At 55.1% G+C, this 25,274-nt stretch overlaps 2 protein-coding genes and 1 long non-coding RNA gene across 15 annotated transcripts; 2 read left to right on the top strand and 1 right to left on the bottom strand.

Moving 5' to 3' along the window:
- Nucleotides 1-58: 58 nt before the first annotated feature.
- Nucleotides 59-1,329, bottom strand: LOC140662004 (uncharacterized). Its single transcript, XR_012045962.1, has 3 exons — nt 1,108-1,329; nt 920-1,007; nt 59-187 (listed from the first exon to the last, which is right to left on the bottom strand). It is a non-coding gene; the product is annotated as an uncharacterized lncRNA (long non-coding RNA).
- On the top strand, nt 66-13,583 carry PIGV (phosphatidylinositol glycan anchor biosynthesis class V). Of its 11 annotated transcripts, none has more exons than XR_012045960.1 (5): nt 2,429-2,500; nt 6,003-6,156; nt 7,567-8,480; nt 8,603-8,724; nt 9,552-9,688. XR_012045960.1 is itself a non-coding variant. In XM_072884972.1 (5 exons), the coding sequence occupies exons 2-4, from the start codon at nt 6,070-6,072 to the stop codon at nt 9,858-9,860; spliced, it is 1,554 nt and encodes a 517-aa protein (XP_072741073.1). In that variant the 5' UTR covers nt 2,429-2,500; nt 6,003-6,069; the 3' UTR covers nt 9,861-9,865; nt 13,447-13,583. The 11 variants fall into 11 exon arrangements, 10 of the variants coding, with proteins under 10 accessions (XP_072741072.1, XP_072741074.1, XP_072741073.1 ...); XM_072884972.1 differs by adding an exon at nt 13,447-13,583 and having other exon boundaries at nt 7,567-8,724; nt 9,552-9,865; XM_072884975.1 differs by having other exon boundaries at nt 7,567-7,770; nt 8,284-8,724; nt 9,552-9,968.
- ZDHHC18 (zDHHC palmitoyltransferase 18) lies at nt 10,632-25,274 on the top strand. Of its 3 annotated transcripts, XR_012045961.1 has the most exons (10): nt 10,632-10,938; nt 13,447-13,607; nt 15,512-15,661; nt 17,053-17,190; nt 17,684-17,732; nt 18,178-18,280; nt 19,779-19,888; nt 21,533-21,632; nt 24,091-24,183; nt 25,134-25,274. XR_012045961.1 is itself a non-coding variant. In XM_072884977.1 (9 exons), exons 1-9 carry the CDS (start codon nt 10,682-10,684, stop codon nt 24,130-24,132), a joined length of 1,110 nt encoding a protein of 369 aa, XP_072741078.1. In that variant the 5' UTR covers nt 10,632-10,681; the 3' UTR covers nt 24,133-25,127. The 3 variants fall into 3 exon arrangements, 2 of the variants coding, with proteins under 2 accessions (XP_072741078.1, XP_072741079.1); XM_072884977.1 differs by lacking the exon at nt 25,134-25,274 and having other exon boundaries at nt 24,091-25,127; XM_072884978.1 differs by lacking the exons at nt 24,091-24,183; nt 25,134-25,274 and having other exon boundaries at nt 21,533-24,059.

Here is a 25,274-nt window from a genome sequence, read left to right as displayed (position 1 = left end):
GCTCGGAAGGGAGGCGGTTCCCGTTCAGCTCTGTAAAATGGAAAATTTTCATTCCCCTCGCATTTTTCACATTTTCTTGGAACTGCGGTGTGGACTCTGACTTCCTTCAGAGGATGAGGTTTTCCAGCGGACAGAGCTCTGATGCCCTTCAGCAAACGGCCAAAGTTCAGGCTCTTCATATGAAAACCTGCACATTTTCATGGGTTAGTAAATGGTTATTTTATTTAGCCTGAAGCTTTATCCTCAGATGATAATAGAAGCAGGCTAGCTAGAACTGCACTGAGCTCGTTTAAGCAAAAGAGCTAGCTGAAGAGAAAGGAGAAGTTTTTTAAAGGCAAATGTATTTTTTGTTGAAGAAATCGCCTTGTTTTATCCCCCTAGTCCTCTCCTAGGAAGCTCTCCATTCCCAGAGCCCTCCCTCAGCTACATTCCTTAAACTTCAGATTCCTGGGAGTAATTGTGCCAGAATCAAACGGACTCTTTTCTGAAAAGTCTGATTATCAGCAGGAATTGCAGGAGCTCTTTGCCTGGCAGAAGGAGACTCCTTAAAATGGATTTCTGAAGAGACAGGAATGGTGCTGGGCTTCCTTGGCTTTAAAAAATGCTGAATGGAAACCAAGTTCTGAGATAAGAATTCTGCTGGACTTTGCCGTTCTATGACAATGTTGTTGATTTTAAACCAACCTCTCTGATAATTTAATCTGATTAAACAAAGCTCCTGAATACAGAACTAAATTAATGTAAAAAATTTTACTTATTTTTCTAAACAGAAAGGACCTCAGCAGCAAGGTTGAAGAAGGTAATGTTGAGCTGCTTTTGTACAGCCTCTGTGCTCATGTTATAGTGAATTTTATCATAAGCGAATGCTACATTTGGGAGGGAAAGAATAGTCACAAGTGGTACTAACTACCCATTTTACCAGTATTTATACAACCAGTTGATCCGAGGGGAGTAATTCCGCTCCCCCAGCGCTTGCAAGCAGGCAGACACATACACCTCTCGCGCTTCTAAAATGGTTAAAAGAAAAAAAGCAGAGATGAGAAATTAGTAAAATGAGAACAAGGGGTGTTCACAGTTTGTAATTAGGGACTATTTTGAGAGCCACACCTGATCTCAAACTCAACTTGGCTGCCCGGAATGCAAATCCTTGATGCTTTGACCTGATTTGTACCCAAAGCTTTCCATTTCTGCAGGCATTCCTTAAAACGCCTCTCTTTGACCCCGACCGCTCCGCCGCTTCCCGTTTTTTACCAGCAAGGGAAAAAACTTGGGTTCTTCCCAAGCCAGCGCCCTGTTTAAAAGCACTCAGGGTTTTTCCTTAAAGACTCCGTTGGCAACGATGATTTCTCTCTCTTGTTCCTGCAGTAGATACGGTCAGGCCCATACCACGGCGTGTCGGTTTTAAGCAGAAAGACTTGCTGCTCTTGGCCATGCCGGCACCCAGTGTACCGCGAGCGAGACCTGCCAGCGTGCCGCCACGGGCTTGCGATGTGGTTAAGCGTAGCATGAGCTTGGTTAGGGTGAAAGCAAAATCTGATGCCTCTGTCATCACGTGGACGAGATCTTGAGGGAAACCTGCCCACCCTCTTGTAGTAGTAAGTAATTAATATAATAACATACCCTTATTAGCAGGCTATTGTTATGTGATGTTACTTAATGTGTTTTGGCAAGAGACCTGTTTAAGCCGTGCCCTTGCTGCAGCCGCCGTGTGGCTTCGGTTGAGGTTTGCGTTGGTGCATTTCCAGGAGTAACACCTCGCTCTGGGCCAGGGCTGCTGCCAGGCGATGCCCCGCGCGGAGGAGGGCAGCTCCCGCTTCCCGCTCCAGCCCGAGCTGCGGCTGGGCCCGGCTCGTCCCGTCCGGCCCAGCCTGGCCGCGGCTGACCTGCGGAACCCGGGCCGCGCCGGGGGCTTGGGGCGGGGGCCGGCCGCAGGCCGGGCGGGGAAGGCTGCGGCTGGGGGCGGGAGACGGGCGCTGGGGCAGCGCCATGGCTGCCAGGCCTGCGCCCTCCTCTGCCGGCGGCCCCTCCGCGGAGGAAGGGGGTTTAACGTTGGGGAGCCTCTCCCCTCCCGCGAGCGCCGCACGCGAGCACCCCATTTTTTCTTTTTTGAACAAAACCGCTCAGTTTGACCCTCCCTGACCTCGTGACGAGACAGGGGAAGGCTGGGGGCCGCCCCGTGGCCAGCATGGAGCGAGGTGCCCCCGGCGCGGCCGACCACAACCGCCTGTTCCCCTCAGCGGGGGGGGGGGTGTCCTCCGTCCGGGAGGGCCCGGGCTGCCCGTGGCTGAGGTCATCAGCGCCGCCGCCTCCGCCCGCCCTTAACAAAGATGGCGCCGCTCGACCCTTTCCCCCCCCGCTCCCCTCCCCTCCCCACCCGGCCGCCGCGTGACGCGGCGCGCAGCCCAGCGGCGCGCGCAGCCCCGGAAGAGGCGCGGCCGGAAGCGGGGGGGCGGTGACGGCGGGATGGAGCCGGCGCGGGAGCCGCGCGCCGGGCGCTCAGGTGGGGGAGGGGAGGGGCCGCGCGCGCGCCGCGGGGGGAGGGGCGAGGGGCTGCCCCTCCCCCCCCTGCACGGGGCCCCGCCCCCTCAGACCCCGCCCCGGGCCCGCGCACCCCTGAGGGGCCGGGACGGGGCCGGGCCCAGCGGTGACCCCGGTGCCCCCCGGCCGCTGCCCGGGCCCCGGCTGTGGGGGGCAGGAGCCGCAGTGAGACCGGGGGGGCTGAACCGCCGGGAGGCCTCGCGGCGGGGCTGGGGGGTCCCACCCGTGCGGACGTGGCGGGTCAGGGCTGAGGGGGGCAGCGCGTCCTGCGGCTGGAGCCGGGCCGGGCCGGGCCGGGCCGGGCGTCCTCTGGGGCTTGGCGCTGTGTTCCCAGCCTGGCTGACGGGCAGGGAAGGGTTCCGGGGCGGGGGGCAGCAGGGACAGGGCCTCGCCCGGGGCCGGTGACAGCGGCCGGGGCGCGTCGGCTGGAGGGCCCGAGCCGGCCTGCCCGGGGTGAGCCCTTCCGTGCCTCCAGCACGGGCCGGCCCCGCATGGCCCTGGTATTAATCCATTAATAAACACACAAGCGATAACCGTCCCTAATCCTGAAAGCGTCCCTGTTATGGCTTCAGCCATCACCTAACCTCTGCTGGAGCCTGCCAACGGCCAGCCTGTCTCATCTCCAAAGCCAGGGGAAACAACCCTGCGTTTCGTTCCTCGCCATTGAAGCGCCGGGTGCCGGCCGCGACGGCTTTGCCCGTCCGAAGGAAGCCGCAGAAACGGAGCGCGAGTCCCCAGCGTCTCACCAGAAGTTGGTCTGTGCGTGGATGGGCTTTACAGAGCGGGATTTGTTACTTCGCTGGGTGCGATAGTAAAGGCAGATGTGAAAACACACAGAGAAGCGACTGCGGCGCGTTCTCACACTTGTCTCGTTGCGGTGCACCCGGATCTGAACACCTGCAGCTCCAGCGTTTGCTCGGCAGGTCCGTCGTCTCAGGTCAGGTCATGCTTTGATCCAGCGTGGGCACACGCGTGAGCTGTTACAAAAGGTGCGAGGGGTAGAGACGTTCCCCTTTCCATGCAGACGCCGGCGAAGCAGTGCTGGGGCTGCAGCCTCCACACCGGCAGCTGAAACCGGGCAGGAGCGAAAGCGGCTGCGAGGCCGAGAGCTCCCAGCTCCACAGAACCAGCGCTAAGCGCACGGGATTTCCAAAATTCGGGTTTATTTCTTTGACGTCCCGGTTAGAACAGTTTTTAAAGACGTCTGGAGAATCCCCAGACTCTAACGGCAGGTTGGAGAAGCACCAAGCGGTGCCCAAAGCCTTGCTCTCCAAGCGTTCCTGGGGTGCGGGCTGCATCGGGTTGCCCACCGGGAATCCTGTGCCCCAGCCGGGAGCTGGTTGCCGGCCGTGCGGAGGGAGGAAGGGCCTTTGTGGCGAGTGCCTGCTGCCACCGGGTGGTCATCGCTCTCCACTGCATTTTTACAGGCCTTGCTGAATTCCTGTTTTCATTTACAAGATCATTTACCCAGTGTCTATTTTGTTCGTATTCGTGTCCTTTTTTCAGCACGGTTTCCAGAGCGAGCAAAACGGAATTCCTATCTGAGAGCAAAGGGAAACGCAGAACACGGAGAGAAAGACATCTTTAATATTAATGAAGACTTTGCATCTTTTTCTACCGAAATATTTTTAACCCACATCTGCCTTTTTGTGTCCTTTTTCCATTCATGCAGGTGCTCTTTCACGCAGCGCTTTTCGGGGTAGAGACATTCCAGCTCTGACACTGTTCTCTGCCAGAACGGTGGTTGTGGGCTGCAGCTTTTTGTAGACTTTGCTGCTTTCCGTTACAAGGTGTGCTGCGTCGTGACAGGAACAGGCTTTTTAAAGCTGTTTTGCTTTGAGCCTTCTTGGCACATTCATCCGAAGCTATTTCTCTGCTTTTTAAAAAATATTTAAAGCGCTGAGACAATTTTTGCCGCTGTGCTTTAAGAGGATTTGCAGCTGTGAATGCGCTTTAATAGAATTTACAGCTGGGCTGAAGTATCCCCTCTCTTAAAATAACATTGCAGCTTCGTGATTCAGGAGAATGTGCCTCCCACTAGTTGCTTTGTCTGTAGCTGTGAATGCTCTGGAGCAAGAGGAGAATATAAGCAAACCCAAAACTTTTGTACGTGGCTAAATAGGAAGCAAAATCCTGCGGTTAGGGACTGGGACTACAAAGGAATGTATTTTTGGGTCTTGTTTTTTGCTTTGCTGATGATTTGGTTTCTGCTCTCTCATGCAGTTTTTAACCTGCCAGTTTTTTTCTCCATTGGTAAAATGGGAATAGGAAAACCTCAGCGTGTTTTGAGATCATTAGGTGATCGGTTTGGGGATCTTTATGTATTGTAAGGCGCTGGATCAGAAAGATGGCAGGTGCAGGATGTGGTGTCATTGGAACCCAGCGAGAGCTGTGGGTCTTCTGTTTCTCAAACTGAAAAGCAGTTGGTGGCTGGGGAACCAACGGAAGAAATGTGTTATCTTCAAAAGCTGCATAACAGATACTGCCTGCCTTTCGTGGCTCTGGGCCAGTAGTTTTCGTAGCTGGTCCCAGAACGTCAATCCAGAATATACAGAAATGAAAGCAGTGGAGACTCCACAAAGCGTTTTAAACCTTGCAGGTGAGCTTTGCAGGGAAGAGGTGGAAGAGAGCCACCTTAGCAGATGCAATTTGCTTGTCAGGCAGATGCCCTCACTCTGGAGAGCGGGACCCCTGCCAAAATATTGGAAAATTACAGGTGGAGAGGGTGGAGTGGTGCGAGTGCCACGTCCTGGAGGTGCTGCCTCTGATTGATGGAAGGGGTGGGGGGAAGCCCATGTATCTGAGAAGGCACCTCAGCCTTGCTCTGACGGAGCTTGTGGGGTCGGCGCCATGGAGGCAGCCCTGGATAAAGCCGTTCTCGGCTTCCCAGGGGCAAAGGCTGGGCAGAGAGCAGGAGAGAGGAGAGAGCGTGCCTGGCAGCGCCTGGCCGGCTGCGAGCTCCAGTCAGCAAACTGCTTACATGGATGTTAGGCTCAGAGTCTATGTTTTAATTCTGTCTCTATTCCAAAAAAAAAAAAAAAAAGGTTTCAATCCCATTCAATGCATTGGAACTTGAATGTGTGTGTAGATGCTTGGCGGAGTCCTGGCTTGAGCCGCTGGTGTTTCTGCTGAGGCAGCCGCTGAGGAGGCCAATGAGCCTGTCTGCTTCTGGTATTTACACTGGCCCGGTAAGAAATGGGCTGAGAGTACGTGTTATAACCTCTCTCCCTCTGCATCCTGGCCAAGGTTAAGAAGTCAAGGGAATTTTTTTAAATAGGAACAATATCAAAGAGGTCTTCTGCGTCATCTCCCAGTTCCGTGATCTCTTTCATAAGTGACTTTCTTGTTCATCAGGATTTGCAGCCCTTTGAAGTGCCTGATAGTAAATAAAAGTGCATAATTTACAAACATGGCTGAAGCCAGAAATACCTTTCTGTGTCTCTGCTCTCTGTTTATCAATTCAGGTTTCCGAAACCGGAGGGAGAATTTCCCTGGCATCAGTGACCTACTGAGGCAACTTTCAAGCTCAGAATGGAGCTGGTGAGCAGGCAGGACCCCTGCCTCCGAGAGGTCGTGTGGTTTGCGGTGTGCTGCAGAGCCCTGACACTGCTGCTGCAGGCAAGTCTCCTGTTCCTGAACCAAAGATGCTGCGACATCTGTTGTTTGCTGCTCCAAGGCTTCTCTCTTCGGTACTGCCTTGTGCACCGTGAGCTAGCTGGTTCTGCTTGATTGGGAAATCATCTTCTCCTTTGGAGAAACAACAGACCAGCTGCATCCAGAGAGGCAGGTTGCTGCTAAGTAAAATTACATAAATTTCCTTGTAACTTACTGTGTTTTCACGCCGCTGTTGCAAGAGGCTGGTTTGGCAGCACGAGAGGAAGATGATAAACAGAAGAAGAACAATAATCTCCTCCTGCACATTCCTCCCAAGTCTCATTTCCAGAGACATCCTTCTCTGAGCACGGGAGAGCTTGGTTGCTCACTCCATCCTACCTGTGCGTACCGAGACAGCCAGCAAAGAGTCTAGCTGTAGCCATGGCCCTCCTGAAACAAAATCAGCCTGAGAAAGCTCTTTAGCAGCAGGCCACCAGCCAGCTGGCAGGTTGCAGCAGCCCCGGTCACCACTGGGTAGGGCTGAGTGGAACCATCAGCTGAGATGAAAGACTCCGTGTTACAAATGCCAGAGGCCTGGTTAGACCAGATGTGTGCTTCATGGTAAAACGGCGGCTTTGTACGTCTTTTAGTCCCAATTTGTAGAGTGTGGCCTTTTCTCTGCCAACGCTGAATTTATTGCAGGGGGCTCATCCCAGTCTCTGTGGAATAAAGCTCCACAAAACTTGCCATCTGAGGTTTTTTGGGTTCCTGGGTTTTTTAAACATACTTTCATTTGGAATTACATTACAATGCATTAAGTTGCATACCTCCTATCTCATGAGCTCTCTGGGTTTTTCTCTCGCCTTTTAAAATGCGGTCAGCGCCACAAGCTCCTGGAGGCAGAGGTGTGTGCATTCTGCTTGCTCATCTCTGGAAAGCGAACCCCTTAGTGCCCGCTGAGCTGCAGAGGCGATGGAGTTATCTAGAGACTAGAGAGAGGGCCTGGGAATCGGCTGCTGTCTTCTGCATCGGTTTGCTCTGGGAAAATGTTTTTGTCTCATTCTGTCTCCTCTCCCTTGTACATCAGCTGGGACGATAATGCCAAATTGAGTAGAACAGGAGGCTTCCCAGTGCTGCAGAGGTAGCTGGTGTGAGCGTATGCAGTTAGATGTGCCTGAGCATGGGGCTGAGCAGCTTTCCCTGTTCAGTTCCGTGGGGATTCATGCCGGATATGCTCCAGAGCTTTATTGAGTTCAAAAGACTGTGTTTGCCCCTTTTCACGGTCTTCTAGGTGTCCTTGCTGCAAAGCCCCTCAGCCTGGCTTCTGTGCTCCTCTCATCCCCTTTGAAACCCAGGAGTCCTCCTCCTGCTTGGTGCTTTCGGTAGGGTACAAGAGGATGTCTGCTGGACTTCAATCCTCTCTTCTTTTTCCAGGCTCTGTTTAACCTCCTGATCCCAGATCACGCTGCAGACGCCTTCTGTCCCCCTCGCCTGTCCGAGCCTGGCCTGTGGGACCTGCTCTTGGAGCGGCTGCTGGGAGGCCTCGCGCACTGGGATGCAGAGCACTTCCTCTTCATCGCCGAGCGTGGTTACCTGTATGAGCACAACTGCGCCTTCTTCCCGCTGTACCCCCTGAGCGTGCGTGCCATGGCCGAGGGTGCTCTGTGGCCCTTGCAGCGGCTGCTACGTTTGCGGAGCCGCCTCCTGCTATCAGCTGTACTTCTTAATTCTCTCTTTTCCGTCCTGGCAGCCGCTGCCCTGTATAAGCTGGGCTGCGTCGTGCTGCAGTGTCGCAGGGTGGCTTTCCTCGCTGCCGTTCTCTTTTCTATCAGCCCTGCCAATGTATTTATGGCAGCTGCTTACTCAGAGAGCATGTTTGCCTTCCTGGCATTCAGTGCCATGTGGCAACTGGAGAAGGGGCAGAGCTGGCTCAGTGGCCTGCTCTTCTCCCTTGCTTCTGGGGTGCGTGCCAACGGGCTTATTAATGCTGGCTTCTTTCTCTACTCCCGCAGTAAATTCTTTGCCTTCCAGCTCCAGGTGGGTTCAGGATCGGTAAGGAAGCTCCCTCTGTTGGGGAAGCAACTCCTTAGCATGACATCTTCAGCGGTTCTGATGTGTGCCGGGATTTTTCTACCTTTTGCTTTATTTCAGTATTATGCCTACTTGAGGTTCTGTGGTCCTGGCACTGGCCTGGAGCAGGCTGTTCCCAAGCCGCTGCTGCAGCTGGCTCTGGAGAAGGGCTATCGTCTGGCGGCCATGAACGGGGTTAAACCCCCTTGGTGCTCCCAGCGATTCCCCATGGTCTATTCCTATATTCAAGACGCTTACTGGAATGTGGGCTTTTTAAGGTATTTTGAGCTCAGGCAGATACCAAATTTCTTGCTTGCTTTGCCTGTCACACTTCTGGGCTCATGGGCTGCCTGGACCTACGTCATTGCAAACCCCCGGCACTGCATAACTCTTGGTCTAGAGGGAAGAAAGAGTGAAGAAGAGGGTAAACCAAGAGCTGGATTTTGCTGCCCCGCTGTCTTCGTGTATGTGGTCCATGCCACAGCCCTGCTGGTGTTTGGATTCTTCTGTGTGCACGTGCAGGTAGGACGTTCATAGCGACACACAGGAGTCATTTCTTAAGGGGAGTGCAGCGTGGTGGCCGAGGCAGTGACAGTCCTGAAGCTGTCCCAGCTGCAGCGGAGCGCAGGGCAATGCAAACCAAAAGCTTTGCCTTTCCTCTTTTGGAGCTACTTCCACAGAGAGTTTCCAAAGCCAGTTAGTTCCTCTGCTCTGCTGGAGAGTTCCCGAAGAGAGCTTGCCTGGTGCTCGGTGTGATGAGGACACCGGGACAGGGATCAAAGGGTCCGGCTGGTGTTAGGTGACATTCGACCTGTGCTTAAGGCCAGGCTTGCCAAGCCCTGCTAATCAGCTGTCGGAGGACAGGGATACCTGGTCATTGTTATGTTGGGCCGAGCTTAATGGATGGCAATAAAAGGATCCAGGGCCTGTTGCCAATCTAGTGTTTGAAGGCCTTTTTAGGACACAGCTAAGTGGCACTAAAGGTTGGGGGTTCCAGTGAAAAAATAATTGAAGAGCGAGATTCAAATCTCCCCTGAAGCTGCTGCCCCTGCCCAGTTCCGGAGCTGGACAGGGACAGGGAGTGACAATTAGTTACCGTGCTTGTCCAAAACCTGGGGACCACTTGGCTGCTTACACAAATGTCGTAATAAATAAAGCAGGTTGAGCAGAGAGGTGTTTCATTTCAATGTAATAAATCCTAGCGCCACGAATCGGGGCCGTATTTCAGTCCCCTTTATCAGCGGTCTGAGGCAGATAGATGGCTCCTTCCCTGCCTCGGGATCAGGGCTGGTCACAGCTGGAGACTTGCAGTTTATGTGACTTTTTTTTGTTCTGCCTGTCGTCCGCAGGTGCTGACCCGGTTCCTTGGTTCCTCCTCTCCCATCCTGTACTGGTTCTCCGCTCACCTGCTGCAAGAACACGAACCTTTGCTCTGGAGCGAAGGGACTGATAATCAAACCACGGCACCTCGCTCCGAGAAGTCTCTTCTCGGTAAATCTCCTGGTTCCTGTGGGAAAGGGACTTCTGGAAACCCCGTTGTGAGGCTGCTGCTGAACTGTAGATTAATCACCCCCCTCAGCAAATGCATTCTCGGATTCTTCGTGTCCTACTGGCTGCTGGGACTGATTCTGCACTGCAACTTCTTGCCGTGGACGTAGTGAGGGTGTGTATTGGCACAGACGGGTCGCGGGGCAGAAGCACTGCTCAGAATTGAAACTCGCTTTTTCTAAAAAGCCTGATAATTAATATATGTAAGGATGCTGTTGTCTCAGTTACAAAGGTGTTACTCCTCAGTTACTGCTTATGTACAGAGCTGTCACTGCGTGACCACGGCTGAGACGGGCACGTTCTCTTTGCTGGGGTGCTGCAGCGTCCTGCCCCTCTCGCTGCTGTCGTTGCTGACGGCCAGAATTCCTGTGAGCTGCCAGGGACAGGGAATGCATCTCGGTTCCTACGTCTTCTGGGGGAAGCACCGTCACCGAGCGATTATTTATGGCAAGGATCCGTGTCCGTCAGATCCTCATCCCTCGGGAAAGCTGCGGGAAGCATCCCTGACGGCACAGCGGGCATCCCGTGCGGGAGGATGCCGCTGCCTCGCATGGGCCGCTCGGGCCTCTCCGGTTCCTTCTGTTCCAGAGCGCTTGCCGCCTCGCGGGGGCCGGGCTGGGGTCACGAAGGGGACGGCTCCGGCCGCTCCTGGGGGTTTGTGCCGGGGACCGCGGTGCTGCCACTCGGTGCTCTGGCGGGCGGGGGGAGCGCGGCAGCCGGTGGGTTCAGCCCCGCTCCCCCGGGGCCGGGGCCGGGGCCGGGGCCGGGGCCGCCGGGACGAGGCCGCTCCCGGCCGGCGGGGAGGGGAGCGGTGCCCGGCGCGGCCGGCAGGGGGCGCGGCGCTGAGGCGGCGGGGCGGGGCGGGGCGGGGCGGACACGTCCGGCGGGGAGCGGCGGGGCCGGGCCGGGCCGGGCCGGGCGCTGCGGCGCCATGAAGGACTGCGAGTACCGGCAGATCCCGCCCGGGGTGGCGGCGCCGGGCCCGGGCACGGTCATCACGCCACCTCCGCCCCACGACGGTCCGGAGCGGCCCGGTGCGGCCCGGCGGCCCCGGCGGAAGTGGGAGGTTTTCCCGGGCCGCAACCGCTTCTACTGCGGCGGCCGCCTCATGCTGGCGCGGCACAGCGGCGTCTTCGCCCTCACCCTCGGCCTCATCCTGGCCACCAGCGGCCTCTTCTTCGCCTTCGAGTGAGTCCGCGCTGCCGGCTCGGGGGCTCCGGGCACCGCCCTGGGGTCTGCGGAGTTCTGGGGTGTCCCCCCTCCTCTGCTGGGGGTCCCTCTGTGTTCCCCCCCCCGGTGCTGGGGCCCCGGGACCCGACCCCCCACCCCCACCCCGGGATCAGGCCCCCTTCCCTGCCGGGGTAAAGCCGTGTGGAGTCTGCCCCTCGGGTCGTTCCCCACTGGGGTCTCTGAACAGCCCTTGTCCCCCTCCTTTAAGCCCCTTCCTTTTGGGGGGAGCCGTGGGCTAGCTGGCATCCCACCCACGCCCTGGTGGTGGGAGGGAGGTGGACTGGTGGGGGGGCACCTCCTTCCCCCGGGAGCCCCGCTATCCCGTCCTTCTCCCCACTGCCCCCCAAGGCATTCCCCCGCTGCACAGCCCCCAGACCCGCTTTGCAGGCAGTCACTGGTTCCCCTTTGCCTGTCCCCAGGCGTGTTTATGTGAGGGGTGGGCAGGGGCGGCCCTGGACCTTGTTTGCTCAGTCTGGCCCTGGGAAGGGGTTTAACATCCTCACAGGATGCCCCCGGGTCTCTAAATACACCGTCTCCCCTCCTGCTACGGAGAACTGGCCCAGCATTGCAGCCAGGAAGCCCCCAAGACTGGTGGACTTGGTCCGTGGAGGCGGCAGCAATAGTCTTGCTGTTAAAGGTGCCTGATAAATGGTGAAATTCCTTGGGGTCCCACCTTGAGGGTCTGCGCTGTAGCCCTGCCCCCGTTGTGCAGCGGTGTCCAGGGAAGAGGGAGCTGCATCTATGCCAGTCCCCTTTGCTTTAGGAAAGCTGGCCCTGGGAAGCTCCCCGCTCCTGCACCCCAAGGGAGGGGAGAGCCAGGAGCACCCCGTTATGTCCTGCGCTGCCCGGAGGAGCCGGGGAAGGAGCACCGTTGGTTATCGACACCTCTGAGGGCTTCTGCTATCCTGCCTCTGCGTTTCTGTCTCAGGAGGGAAGGGAGCTTGATTTTCCTGCCGCTGCATGAAGCGGGGTGGGGGGGTCATGCCTGCCTTTGGATCACGGCGTTATCTCTGTGTGTCTCAGAGTAAAGCTGCCCAAGCCTGCAGGCGGGGAGATGAAGGTATTTGATCGGATTAGAGGTTCTGAGATGAGCTGAAAGGGGCAGGCAGCTGTGGGAGGCAGTAACGGCATCCTACGTGAAAACTCCTTTCTTAGTGTCATTTGTGCCTCTGACAGCTTTCTCTGCTGTATCTGAAACTAATGGGCAGCAGTAGCACAGTAACTGCTTTGTACGGGGCCAAGCTGAGGACATCTGCTCTCCCCTCCCTTCTTGCCTAGTCACTCTTTCTTGCTTGAATGTGCCCTGGGGCTTTCCAAGTTGTTATTTTAGCAGCGTGCTTCTGTTGCATGGGTTATGGTTTGCTAGATGTATAGCAAATACATCTTGCCTGTGTCTACAGTTCACGTTTTTTATGTGATTTCTTGTTGCCTGATGAGGGAAAGCGGGGTCCAGACATTCTCCCGGGAAAGGGGTGGCAACAAGCACACATCTCTGATTTCAGAGACCTTTCTGTCCTTCCATCAGGGAGATGACCGAGGGGCTCCGCAGCAGCGATGGTCTCGGGCCGAAGGGGTTTTGTTGCTTGGTGGTTGCTTTGTTATGGACAGCTGAGCTTGGGAGTTGAAACAAAAGTTGCTTAATCCTCTCAAACTGCCTCGCAGCGTTACTGAGACTTAGCGCTGCCCGCAGACATCAGGGCTCAAGCAGCTTGCCTTTCTGGGCTCAACTCTGGGTACTTATCAGTGCTTATAATAGCAAATCCCTCTGCAGAGCGAGAGACGGGAGGGGTCTCCGGCACTGCGCCATGTGAAGAGCTGCGTTCCTCAGCCATCTTCACCTGTCGTGCTGGGAGTAACGGAGCTGCCCTGATGTGGAGTGCGATCGTGCTGGTTCCCATCTGTGGAAAAATAGCCCCAGGTCGTAGTACAGCGAGCCCAGGAGCGGGCATCGTCTGCTGGGATGCTTGGTGGCTTGTCACAGCAGTGTCAGTGCTGGAAAGTGTCCTCATCCAAACATCTGGCACACCATGAAGGGCACACGAGTCATCAAGAGACAGCAAAGCTGTCTTGAATTGAAGCCAAATTCCCTCTCAGCTTCACGTGTTGAACCAAATGGGATCATGTTCACACTGATTTTGATTCCTGCTTAGCTTGGGGTGTTTCTCCATGTGTTCTTGATGCTGCTGTTATAGAAGGCGACCGGGCTTTGGGGCAGCTGACAGGTTTTTGAAATGCGATTCTGGGACTTCAGAAGGGCAAAGAGGTTGTGTACGGGGGCTTGTACTGTCTTCCCAGTGCTACTCCAGTGCTTTCTGGGCTGGCTCTTGCTGTTCCAGAGGTCTCTGCAAAGCAGCAGCGCTTCAGCCCACCGCCTTGTGATAGTTCATAGTGTGTAGTGTCACAGCGGATAGCCAGTTCTGTAGCAATGGTTGGTAACAATGCTTTTTTTTTCTTTTCTTTTAACAGCTGCCCCTTCCTTGCCAGTCACCTCACTTTGGCCATCCCCATCATTGCAGCCGTCCTCTTCTTCTTTGTCATCAGCTGCCTGCTCCAGACAAGCTTCAGAGACCCGGGTATCCTGCCCAGAGCCACCCCAAGTGAGGCCGCAGACCTGGAAAAGCGGATCGGTGAGACTTCTGTTCCCTCTCCTGTGTTTGGTCCAGTGCGTGCGTGCGTGTGTGTGTCATGCACATTTCAAGCTCAGTGACTCTCTGGAGAAGAGGCCAGAGTATCAGATCATGAGGCTTGACAAGTGCCTTACGAGTCCCGGTAAGAGAGGTGTGACAAGCTCCTCTAGCACAGCAGGCAGTGCCTCGAAGAGAGGATCTTCAGAGAAGCAGAGGTGATTTTCCTTTCTGTTTAGTCCCGTCACAGGCAAAGCCCTGTACAGTGGGTCAGGGCTGTACCTGTTCCTGCCCTCAGGATGACTCCTGAGTGGGGAGCGGTCCTGTGCAGCGCTCAGGGGAGGGAGATTTTCCGGCATCGGTGTCTGAAACATGAATACCATTAGGGACTGTGTGCCAGCAGCTGGGGGAGCATGAAGTCCCCCTTCAGAATCACGCTGCCAGGCTCTTAAAGACAGAGCGAGAGTGCCTGTGCCGCTCCGTAACGGCGTGTTAATTAACGTGGACATTGTCCAAACTCGGAGGAATCTGACCCTGTACGTTCTTCTGCAAAATACAGGTGGTGAGGACGTAGAATAATTAATTTAGGAATGAATGCTTTTTAAGATTATGGTTTGCCATTGAGCCTGCTGTGCTGCAAGGTTTTCTTTATTGTAATAGTTTCTAACAGTATGCTAATGTTTGTCCCCATCTAAAAACTGCTATGTCACGCTGTTTTGGTGGTGGCCAAGAAGGTGCATGCACCCAGGATCTGTGGACTTTGTGGATGTGACCCGTAGTAACAAATACTTTAGCAAAGCTAATGTGAGACAACTGGAATCTGCCCCACTGAAGACGGTTGCAAGGCAATAATTCCACATCTTACTAAAAAAATGGTTTTAAAATATCCTCAGAGTGGTTATCCATGTTTCTGTTTATAAGTGCCTAAAGCAGTAATCTGGCTGCAGATGCTGCCTGATGTGCCAGCTGTTGCTGTTAATATAATCCACTTCTTATCCTCTTAACATGCTCACTGTTACATCTCTATTTTCAAAGACTTCGTCGGAGTTGGAAAGGTGCTCTTCCAAGAGTGACTTAAATAAAGGAATAACCCCCAAAATTGCAAATGTGATAGCGGTTTTTCAGTTCACGCTTTTGCTGCGCAGAGAAACAGTCTCCAACTGCCAGTCCCCAATGAATAAGGAAGTGCCAGCACACACAGATGTGACTTGCAGTGTCCCTAAAAATCCTTGATTTCAACCTTGAGGAGGACGAATCCTCTTGTGCTACTAACATACACGCGTCAAATTTCAATGAAATCTGCCTGGAGCACTTGAGACCTGCTCACTGTCCTCCCTCGCTGTGATGGAAATGAGCCCCTTGAGCCCGGCGGTGCCGCTGGCTCCAGCTGCGGGCTGGCAAGTTGTGTGCTGGCGGCGGCAGGGGATGCTTCTGCTGAGGTTACCCTGATGTGACCGTCTCCTGGTTTCTGTAACTTGGATGCGTACAGAAGAGGAGGAACCACACGTGCGTTAACAGATTATGTTGCCTCCTTGTGTTGTGATCCGTGAGACAGGCAGAGATGAGTTGGTGTTACCGGGGCACACTAACACTGCTGCTTTTATGCGCACTATATATAAATTGCTTTATGTTCTCAAAGCGTTGGGCAGATATTACTTCCTCTTGGCATCCCAGCAGCGTTGCCATTGAACAGACAAGGAAAGGACATAAATAATGCTGCGAGGAGCTGACTGGAGTTCCTGGCTGCCCACCCTGCAACAAATCCTGTAGGCTGAGCTGCCTCTTAGCTTTTGCTTAAAATCAGGAGAGCACATGCCAATCCCTTACCCTGCCAGGAAGCAGCTTGGGGTGATACGGGGTCTGGGTTTCACCTGCATCAGTTTGACTGTCCCTCCTTGCCCCTGCAGACAGCATGGGTACCTCTACCTATCGCCCGCCGGCCCGCACGATGGAAGTGGTCATAAACAAGTATGTGGTGAAACTCAAGTACTGCTACACCTGCAAAATGTTCCGCCCTCCACGGACCTCTCACTGCAGCGTCTGCGACAACTGTGTCGGTAAGCCTGGAAAGTGGAAAGGTGCTGATACCTTGTGTGTGTGTGTATGTGGGGGGGTGTTTTATGTTCCTGGACAGATTGCTTTTGCTTCTCGTAAAGGATTATAAAGCGAGATACTGAGCGGTCTTTCTTCTTGCCGTTTAAAATGAAAGCAACACCAGTGCAGTGGCTCAGGGCGAGGGGGCAGCATGTCCAAGCCTCCATGTCTCTGCTTTCTCTGGTTCTGGACTGTACCATGAAACGCGGTTAAGGCCCCCACCAAACACAAGGTTTGCTGCGGGCTCCTCGTTGTCTGTGGCCAGGCTGGTAGAGACACCACCACAGATGCTGGTTGAGCTCTTCTGTGTCCTCTCCCCGTGCCATCAGACTGTGGTGGGGCAGGAGGGAATGAACAAAGACCTGAAGAAAAGTGTCTGATGGCTCCGTGCAGGCAGGCGCAGGCATGGGGCAGCTGCAGGGGGGTGGGCAGGGAGGTTCCTGGCTGCACCAGAGCAACTTGAACCGGCAGCAGAGTGGCATGGTTTAGGGACATGCCTGGGGAGTTTACTCCTCGTGCGGCTGCTCCTGGTCATGCACCGTGTGGGTGCGGAGGCTGTGCTTTACACTGTCTGCCGGGGCAGCCCTAGGAGTGACCGACCCGCGAGCAGTCGCAGGACCCCAAGGCTCTGGTTAAGAGAGGAAGTTTGGGAGTTGCCAAGCGTTATGTGTTTGGGGATAGCCGTGGGTGGCCGTGACTCCTCCTTACGCTGGAACAGCTCACTGGAAAGCAGCCGTGGCAGGGGCAGTGTTTGGAGAGGAGCTGTCTGGAGGAGCAGGCATGCGCCTGCTTTGTGTGTGATGGGTTTTGTTGGCACTGGTGTCCCCCGCAGGACAGTTACCGCAGGCCTTTCATTAGAAGGCAGTCGGGAGTGTTTCCAGATATATTGCACCTGCCCTGGGTTCCCAGGCAGTTTCTGTGGTTTTAGAGGCATATCTTTATAACTTTGAAAATTATTTTCTGCCCTGAAGAAGGCGGGGGAAGCTGACATGCAGAAAGGGAGCAGCGATGCTGCGTGCACACACCCAGTGCTGCTAGGTACTGGAAAAACTGCCGCGCTTTCCCTGCTCTCTTTCAGTTTTAGTAATGGTAGATGTTACCAGTCACAAGGCTTGTGTTTATGCAGGGTTTGGTGAGAGGAAAGGTTTGGCCTTTGATGTTAAAAAAGGGCATGTGAGCAGGCAGCAGTGCTCCGTTGAAACTTCTTGGTAACGTACTGCTGCAGAGAGGTTCTGGTCTCAGGGTGGTGGGTGGAAGCTCGATTTGTAGCCCCTGGTTTTTGGAGGCTCAGCAGAATTTGCTCTGTTACGGGGTGCGAGGTGGCAGGAGTCCTCACCATGTCCCTTTGTTTCAGAGAGGTTTGATCACCACTGCCCATGGGTGGGCAACTGCGTGGGGAAACGCAACTATCGCTACTTCTATGCCTTCATCCTCTCCCTCTCCTTCCTGACAGCCTTCATCTTCGCTTGCGTTGTCACCCACCTCACTCTGCGTAAGTACCGCGGGTACTAGGAGCGATGTGTGCCATGCTCCTGGCCACAAACGGCTTGAGGCAGCCCTGGGTCACTGTTCCTGTTGGGCAGAGCGTGGGAAGGGTCTGGCTGGTTTACACCAGGCTTTTCAGTGCAGGTGGCCTGACTAAACGGGGTCTCAGGCTGCAGGGAACCACAGATCCACCCTGCACCTCGCTGCGGAGAGACCTTGAGAGCTGGTGACTGGGTTATCCCCTCCAGAGCAAATGAGCTGGTGGGTGCATCTGCTCTTAACCTGGCGGGGAAGGTGACTTGCCTGTCAGCCCCAAATCCCCTGGAGCTGTGTCTGCACGCTGACATTTCTGCAAAGTTACAGACTGCAGATGTTTCTCAGGCAGCCAGGCAGATCCATATGGCCCACAGAGGGGTGGCTGCGTGCTCAGGAGTGAAGTGTTGGCTGGAGATGCAAGGCTGCCTGATGGGGTATCGTTCCTTGTCCGTTTTGCTTTGCAGGCTCTCAAAGAGATGGATTCCTCACCACTCTGAAGACGACACCTGCAAGATATCCTTCTGATGCCATCAGCTGCTCAGACTGTCGAGTGCTGGTGCAGCAACACTAACCATGTAACAGAGAGGTGCAATGAGCTCTTCGTAGGGTCGCCCTGGTGTACTTTCCACAACACAATTTAGTCCCCTAGCTACCTGGTTGGGGCAGGCAGGCATCTCTTCGTCTGTAGACTGATAACCAAATTGGGAAGACCTTTAGTTCACCACCAGGGACTAAGGGTGGGTGACAAACCAGTTTACAAGTTTATGTGGAAGGGGAAGCGGCTGGAACAGGCTGTGCCTTGGTGGATGCCTGCAGAATGGGACGGGGAATGGGAAGCTTGCTGGAATGTTTTCGTGTCCCAGTGTGTGTGGTCACAGCACATACCTCCCAAAACAGTCATTTGCCTCTCCTTGCAGGATGATTTTGTTCCCTGAGACTTCCTTGACTTTTGCTTCACTGTGCTGGAGCTGGTGATTTGTTTTTTCTCAGTCTGGTCTATTTTGGGCCTCTCAGGTTTTCACACTTACTTAGTTGCCTCCAACCTGACGACAAACGAAGATGTAAGTACCTGGACGCTTGTCCTTCTGCAGGGCCGGCCCTGGTCCTTCCTAAGCAGAGGTGAGGCTTTCAGGGGATCCTTGGCTGCCTGCCTCAGTGCACTATCTTGGTAAGGCATGCTGCGTGCATTGCCTGTGATAACCCACTGCAAAGCAAATGGCCCGTGCCCAAGGCATTTGGGCTGTAGTTTCAGGTAGCCGAGTGGGGGGAAAGCAGCACGCAGCAGCAGTGGACTGTGCAACACGTGTTGCTTGGCAGTGTCAGGCTATGGGCGTCACGCGCTGCAATGTTAGAAAGGTCACGTGTGTGTTTTTTCCAGTCTGTATGTGGCCTTGCTTAAAATTAGGAGTTTGAGATTAAAAAAGGAAGGCTGGCCCCAGGGATTTATTTGGGTGTTAGCCTGGGACATGGGTGATCTTAATTCAGCATCCCGCATAACCACAGGTTTCCTCTGAGACCCTGGGCAAGTCCCTTTGTCTCTATCGGTTCCTCATGTCTAATAGGCAAATAATGTACAGACATCTCCTGATGAGATTTACCTCAAAGTCTGGGGTGCGTGCAGACTCCAAGGGCCAAATCTGAGCAGGGCAGATTGTACAGAAAAGCAGGATCTGTCTGATCCTCGGAATCAAAATTCACCCTTCTGGCCAGAAGTACCTGTAATCCTTGCTGGAAGCTTCCAGCACTGCAGAAGGCAGGTTTGCATCCCTTTTCTTTCACTTTTTTCCCCTCTCCACCTTTCTGCTACAATCAGAGGTGTTGGCAGAGATGCGCAGGGCCATGTAAGTGAAGCTAATGGAGGTTGCGCCCCAGTACTGAGAGCACCAAGTCCGAAGTGCATGGCCCGTTGCCTCTCTAGCCGCGTTGCCCACGTTGCCAGCCTTATGCTGCAACTGGGGAGAGGAAGTAAAAACAAAAGGAGGAAATGTAATGGTAAATGGTTCGCTGCAGCAAGGGGCCTGAGGCCAGGTATAGCATCTGCCCACTCGTGTGTGCCTACGCTTGATGTGACCAGGGTTTCGAAATCAGAGTCCCAGTGACAGCTGCTCAGGGTGGGGACAGATGAGTTTGTTTCCTCCTGTTGCAGCATGGCCTGGGAATCCCCTTGCTGTTTGTTCAGCCTGAGGAGTCCAGGAGGGACCATGAGCTAGAGCCCTGCTCTGATGAGCTTTCAGCCTAGCAGAGAATGAGGGGAGGAGGCGGCGGCTGGCGTTGAAGATGGTGACACTGACAAGTTGACACGCAGCATGGGGAGGGCACAGCTTCGGAGCTTTCTAGCTGCAAGGTTGAACCTTGGCAGAGGCAGGAGCAGCATATTGCTGTCTCCTCTGGCTGCCTTTCTGCAGCTGTGCTGCTTGTTAAAGCAAAGAGAGGGAGGACGTTTGCAGTAAAACAAGCCTTCCACCCCTTGAGCAAGGATTTGAACTGAGTCCATTATCGTGTAATTAGCTGCTATCACATCTTTCCTACCTTAATCTGTGTGTATCTTTTCTCTTTCAGATCAAAGGGTCCTGGTCAAATAAGAGGGGCTCAGAGTTTGCCAATCCCTACAGCCATAAAAGTATCCTCACAAACTGCTGCGCGGTGCTGTGTGGACCATTCCATCCCAGGTAAGAGCCTTTGACCTCCAGGGCGTTGGGAATTGCATCCTGCTCTGTGAGAGGGGCCTCGGAAAGGACAAATTTATCACGATTCAGGGGAGACCGTGTCAGCACAAACGCATCTACTTAGATGATGATGAGGAAACAGTTTCCCAGTCTCTGCAGAGAAAGGCTGGAGACATGTCAGCGGGTGTCAGTCTCTTCTCCCAAGTAACTAGCGATAGAACGAGAGGAAATGGCCTCAAGTTGCATCAGGAGAAGTTTAGATTGGATATTAAGGAACGTTTCTTTACTGAAAGGGTGGACAAGCATCGGAACAGGCTGCCCAGAGAGGTGGTGGAGTCACCATCCCTGGAGGAGTTCAAAAACATGCAGACATGGCACGTCGGGACATGGTCTAGTAGGAGGTGGTCATGGTCATGGAGGTGTTGGGGTGACGGTTGGACTAGATGATCTTAGAGGTCTTTTCCAACCATGATGATTCTATGTGTAAGTAGGAGATATAACTGTTGCTTCTCCTGTGTTTGAGCTTGATGAGTTCGGGTCAGTTCTAACTGTTTCATGGAGCTTGCAGATAAGACACATCCTGTGATTCAATAAGGGGAGAGTAACGGCACCAAAGAGCTCGGCAGCAGATGGTAAATACCGGTAGTGGCAGTACTTCTTAGCACGTGTTTTTCCTCCTGTACTCTGAGGATCGAGCATCATGGCAAGCAGCCAGCAGAGATCCGCACCAGGCAGTGCGGACACCTTGGGTTTTACCAACACTTAAATTCCCTGAAATGCTCAGTCGCACCCTACCAAATGCTCTTACCCGTCGGTTAACCAGAACCGATGTTAAAACAAGGGCAAAGGCGGGCAGTTCGCTGCAGACGTAAGGAAGCTTTGGGCCTGCAGCACGGGTACCTGCAGCACAGGATCATCGCTGCGTTGTCACAAGAGGGTGCAATTGGGCAGAGTCAAGCCGGCGTCCCCTTGCGCTGTGCTGCAGGAGTGGAAGACCTGCACGCTGGCTTGGAGCTCTCGGCCTGTCCTAGGGCGTGTGGGGATCCTTGAGACAAGTTTATTCAGGGGATCCAGTTTGGATTTATGTGGAGCGTCTCAGAGGTGCTAACTCGGTGCAAACAACAGCAGGGGAGGGTGTCTGAGGCCGTGCAGCTAGAGTCAAAGTGTTTTACACTTCTATCTGGCCCTGCTCTCTGAAGTACCCCCAAGGTTTTTGTTGGATGCAGAGGTGCCGAAATGCCAGTGCTGCCATTCAGAGATGGTAAATCTGTGGATTCAGAGATGGTAAATCTGCGGATTCAGGGAGCCAAGCGTGTTTGCTGGGAGGTTGTGGGGAGAATAGTGTTTTACTCCAATTCTTTCCTCATTCATGTTGTTTTCCTGTTGTGAAGACCTTTTGCCAGTTCCCATTTGGGTTTGTGGTGACAGAAAGCTTTAACTGCCTAAAAGCTGTTTGGTGGCTTGCGTGATAAATTTGTGGTTTGTCTAATGGGCAGGAAGCTGTGTTCTCCAGCGCGCTCCTGCCGATGCTTTGGTTAGCAGTTCCCACGAGGAGAGCCCTCTCTGTGGCTTGTGAGCTCCCATCTTCGCCGAGTCTTCATTTCCTTAACTCCTCTCCCCGTGCACCCTTCCCTTTCTGTTTTCCAGTTTGATAGACAGAAGAGGATTTATCCAGCCAGATGTCGGGACCCCGTCCAGTCCTAAGAGCGAAATCCCTTCCTTTGGAGCCAAAACTGACACCAGCATGGTAGGAGGCATTCCCTAGCAGTGCTGTGATGTAGCCCAGTGCCTGCTGTGCCTGCACCTCGCTCCAGCCAGTACCTTCCCCTCTTACCATCTCCCCGGCCTCAGGCGGGACAGCCCTGCGATGCAGAGCTGCCAAGGACTCAGTCGAAGCATATGTTGCCTTTTTTTTTTTAAATTTATTTATTATTTTTTGTTTATTTGTTTCACTGTGATGTGGCCTGTCTGGACTTTCGACTGATAGAGCCCAACAGCATGCAAGACCCTCAGACGCGTGCAGAAAGCAGGGGGTCCCTGCCGCACCGGGGAAGCGAATAGGTCTGGGGAGCCACCAGACCTCTGAGCCCAGAGCGTCTGCTCCAGGGGCTCGCTGTGTTTCCTGCCGGGAGTAATGAGGTGGGCCAAGGGTGGGAGGTGGGGACTGGCAATCAGTTCCCGCTCTGAGCTGGGCTGTCACGCCTCGTCTTCTGGGCTGGTAGAGGTGCAAGTTCCCGGGAATCCCTGTTATCTCCGTGAACACGTCCTGCTCCCCTGTGCCGTCCTGGAAGGGCTGTTCTGTCTCTTAATGGCCGGGTTCTCACCTTGGCCGCTGCCAGAGCGGCTTTTCTTTTCCAGAAGCCGCTGTGCCTTGGTAAGTTGGGGCTGTTCATCTGGGGGGACTCTGGCTCCCAGCAGATGTGGAAGCTAGCTAGATGTCCCAGCTGCCGTTGATCCTATTTTCTGGCTGGTCACTGAGCGGGTGCTGAAGAACTTTGTGTTTTGGCCCTGCCAGTCAGTAAGACAATGTTTTACAGCAAGGACGCAAGTTAGGATGACCCTCCTTTTAAAGGGGAAGAAGAAACACGTGGTGTTCTGTGGCTCTCGTCATGAGATGCTGGTTGGCAAGGCTACAGTTGTAAGATTTGAGAACCTTAGCTTGCCAGGAAAGCCTGGTTACGTCCTGTCTGTAGGAGACCAAAAGGCAACAGAAAACTGCGTGAATTCCTGAGGGTCGCTCCCTTCCCAGGTGGAGTTTCACGGAGGAAGCAGTGAGCGGGTGCTGGTCTCTGATAACCTCGCATTGTGCTCTTGGTTTGGGTTTCTGGCCGGCAGACGAGAGCAGGGCTGTCCTCAGCGCCTCGGGAGCGATTCCCGTGTGCCTGGGCTCATCCAGGAGCATCGCTCTGTGCCTGCGGAGGCACGGGAGAGCCGGGCTGGGCAGCCAGCTCCGCATCACTGACACTGGAGCGTGCGTAGGGGAGAGTCACAGACCTTGTTAGCAATACTTGAATCATGTTATTAAAAGCTGCTGGATATTTTTGCACAATTTGTAGATATTTTTTTTCCCCCCCCTAGGTAGAACGTTTTATATTCAGTGTAGGTAGCGTTGTTCATGTTAGCACCAGGGCAGAGGCTTGCAGCGTTTTGTGTCAAGCTGCCCGGTTAGGTTTCCGTGGGTCGGACGCATGTCTGTCAACCTCGGGCAGAGGCAGCACGCTCGCGGGGGGCAGCCCGTCCCCACCGAATTCACCAGCGTCGTGCTCTGCACGCTGCCAGGGACCGCGCCGGCTCCGGGGCGCGCTGGGGGACGGCGGAGGCACGAGGTTCCCCCGGCCTTACATTTCTGGCCGGCTGCACGGAGATCTCTGTGCTCGTTTGCTGTGGCCACCATCTCTACCTTCCCCTCCGCCAAGAGCCGAGGTGAGAGCACGGCGGCGGAGGCTGCTGAATTTCTGCCGGATCCCGGCAGATGGCCCTCGCTGCGCGGGGAGGCTCCCGCAGCTTCGGGCCATCGCACGGCCCAGGCGCTTTAGCAGCTTGCCCGTGTTGCATCTGGAGAGGCCACCCTGCCCTTCCCTCCCCGCTTCTCCTGCAGGGATGTCCCCAGCGGGGCTTGTCCCTGCCTCCGAGGAGCCTCGACGCTCCCTTCCAGGGGCAGGCGTGGGGCCGGGGTGAGCCGAGCTGTGCGGAGAGTGCGGAGGTGCTGGGGGGTGTCATCAGGGGCCAGCCTCCTTCCTGTTTTTATTTAAACCGGTTTCCTTTGTTACTCAACATAATAAAATTATATTTTAAAGAGTTAATTGCTTGGATTATTATTTTATTCCTTTAAGGCAGAAGAGGGCAGGTGTCTCGATGTTTAACATCTGTCAGGTGGCAGTTGGACTCTTGTATTAGGCCCAGGCCTTGTCTGGAAGCTCTCTCAACCTCCTGCAGGATGGGGCTACGAGGGATGCTTAGCAGCAACCGGTGCTGCCATGACTCTTGCTGGAGCAAAGGGATTTTCTGTCCCACGTCTCCAGGCTGGGCAGGGTCTCGTCCGCTCGCCGGTCCCCTTCCTGCAGAAGCTGTCACCCCAGCATCCCTTCCCAGCCACCTCGCTCGGTCCAGGGTCGTGCCAGCGCCTGTGGTCCCCATGTCTAACCCAGCCCTCTCCGGCCGTACCAGCAGATGTTGAGGTGCATAATCTCTGGTGTCTTCCCCAGGAGGACGCCTGCCAGGACTTTGCCATTTCCTGCACGGCCTGACGGGATTTGCCCCCTCCTTGGACGTTAGCCCTGCTTTCTGAGGGTTAGCTGGTAAGAAAGCGCTTTCTTCTCCCCGTCATCCGCTCGAGCGACCCATCTCATCTCCACTGCATGACCAGCTCTGTCCACGGAGCCCATCACCCTCCAGTCGTGTAGACGTCTGTGTGCCGCGTGCCCTGTCCATCCCACCGGCGCGAGGGGCGGCGAGCCCTGGGTTGTGCCTTCTCGGTGCAGGGCTGTGTGGCAGAGGGGTTGCCCGCAGCCTTGGCGAGAAGAGAGGGGCCGTTTATCCCGGCTTTGTGCTGGGGCTCGGTACAAGATGGAGCCGCCTGGTCTGCGTGTGCATGCGTGGCGGTGCTTGGACAATGATGTGGCTGAGCGTTGGCTCAGGCTCCGGGCAGAGGGCTCCCGAAGCCCGGGGCTCGCGGCATGGCATGCTGCGGTGGCTTGTGCTCGGTGGAGCTGCCGTCATGGGCTTGGAGGAAGCTCCCAGCTGATGCAGAGATTTAGTGTTTGGAGCGAGCTGTGGCCCCGACGCAGGAGTGGGGGCCTGAAACAGATTTCCAATCCCAGCTCTGCCCCGCTCTGTGGTCCAGGCAATCCCCCCCCTTCCCCTCTGCCTGTTTTCCTCTCTGTAATGCCAGGTTCCTCCTCCGACGTGCCCGTGGCTGCGGTAAGTTCCTTCCAAAGCACGTTGTGACGAAGCCCTGCTTTACTCGTGGGCTGCGGAGCTGCCCTTCTCCCTCCTGTGCACCCCTGCCCTCTCCCTCCCTGCAGCACCCCACGGGCTCCCGCCTGCTCGAGCCTTGGCGGCAGCGCTGGAGGCCGGCTGCCCCTTCCTCCCTGCCTGCGTCTGCCAGCGCTCTCCTCCATCCCGCCCTGTCTCCTCTTCCTGCCGCTGAGCCTGGGTGCTCCGCTCTGCTCCCTGCTGCTCCTCGCTCGTGTATTTCTGGCACTAACCCTCTCTTTCTCTTCCTCCCCTCTCCTCTCCCTCGCCCCAGGTCGGTCCAAGAGCCCTGGTGGCCTGCAGCCCTCTGCATCTCGTGGTGCGCCCTGTGGGGAGCCAAGACACCGCGGGCATCACCCGAGACTACAGCCATGACCACCACGAGTGCCTCCGCTCGCCAGGGCTACGCGGCTGC

The sequence above is a fragment of the Ciconia boyciana genome, chromosome 21 (genome assembly GCF_034638445.1).
Source record: "Ciconia boyciana chromosome 21, ASM3463844v1, whole genome shotgun sequence".
NCBI lineage: Eukaryota > Metazoa > Chordata > Aves > Ciconiiformes > Ciconiidae > Ciconia > Ciconia boyciana.
Note: the sequence above shows the minus strand (reverse complement) of the source record. Positions and strands in the feature narration are given on the sequence as shown.

What these genes read in the sequence shown, in the direction of transcription:
- ZDHHC18 (XM_072884977.1), top strand. Translation starts at nt 10,682, where the DNA reads ATGAAGGACTGCGAGTACCGGCAGATCCCGCCCGGGGTGGCGGCGCCG. An exon ending in GGCCTCTTCTTCGCCTTCGA is followed by an intron (nt 10,939 to 13,446) that starts GTGAGTCCGCGC and finishes TTCTTTTAACAG; the next exon opens with CTGCCCCTTCCTTGCCAGTC. An exon ending in ACCTGACGACAAACGAAGAT is followed by an intron (nt 18,281 to 19,778) that starts GTAAGTACCTGG and finishes TTTCTCTTTCAG; the next exon opens with ATCAAAGGGTCCTGGTCAAA.
- PIGV (XM_072884972.1), top strand. Translation starts at nt 6,070, where the DNA reads ATGGAGCTGGTGAGCAGGCAGGACCCCTGCCTCCGAGAGGTCGTGTGG. An exon ending in CCCTGACACTGCTGCTGCAG is followed by an intron (nt 6,157 to 7,566) that starts GCAAGTCTCCTG and finishes TTCTTTTTCCAG; the next exon opens with GCTCTGTTTAACCTCCTGAT. An exon ending in TCTTCTGTGTGCACGTGCAG is followed by an intron (nt 8,725 to 9,551) that starts GTAGGACGTTCA and finishes TGTCGTCCGCAG; the next exon opens with GTGCTGACCCGGTTCCTTGG.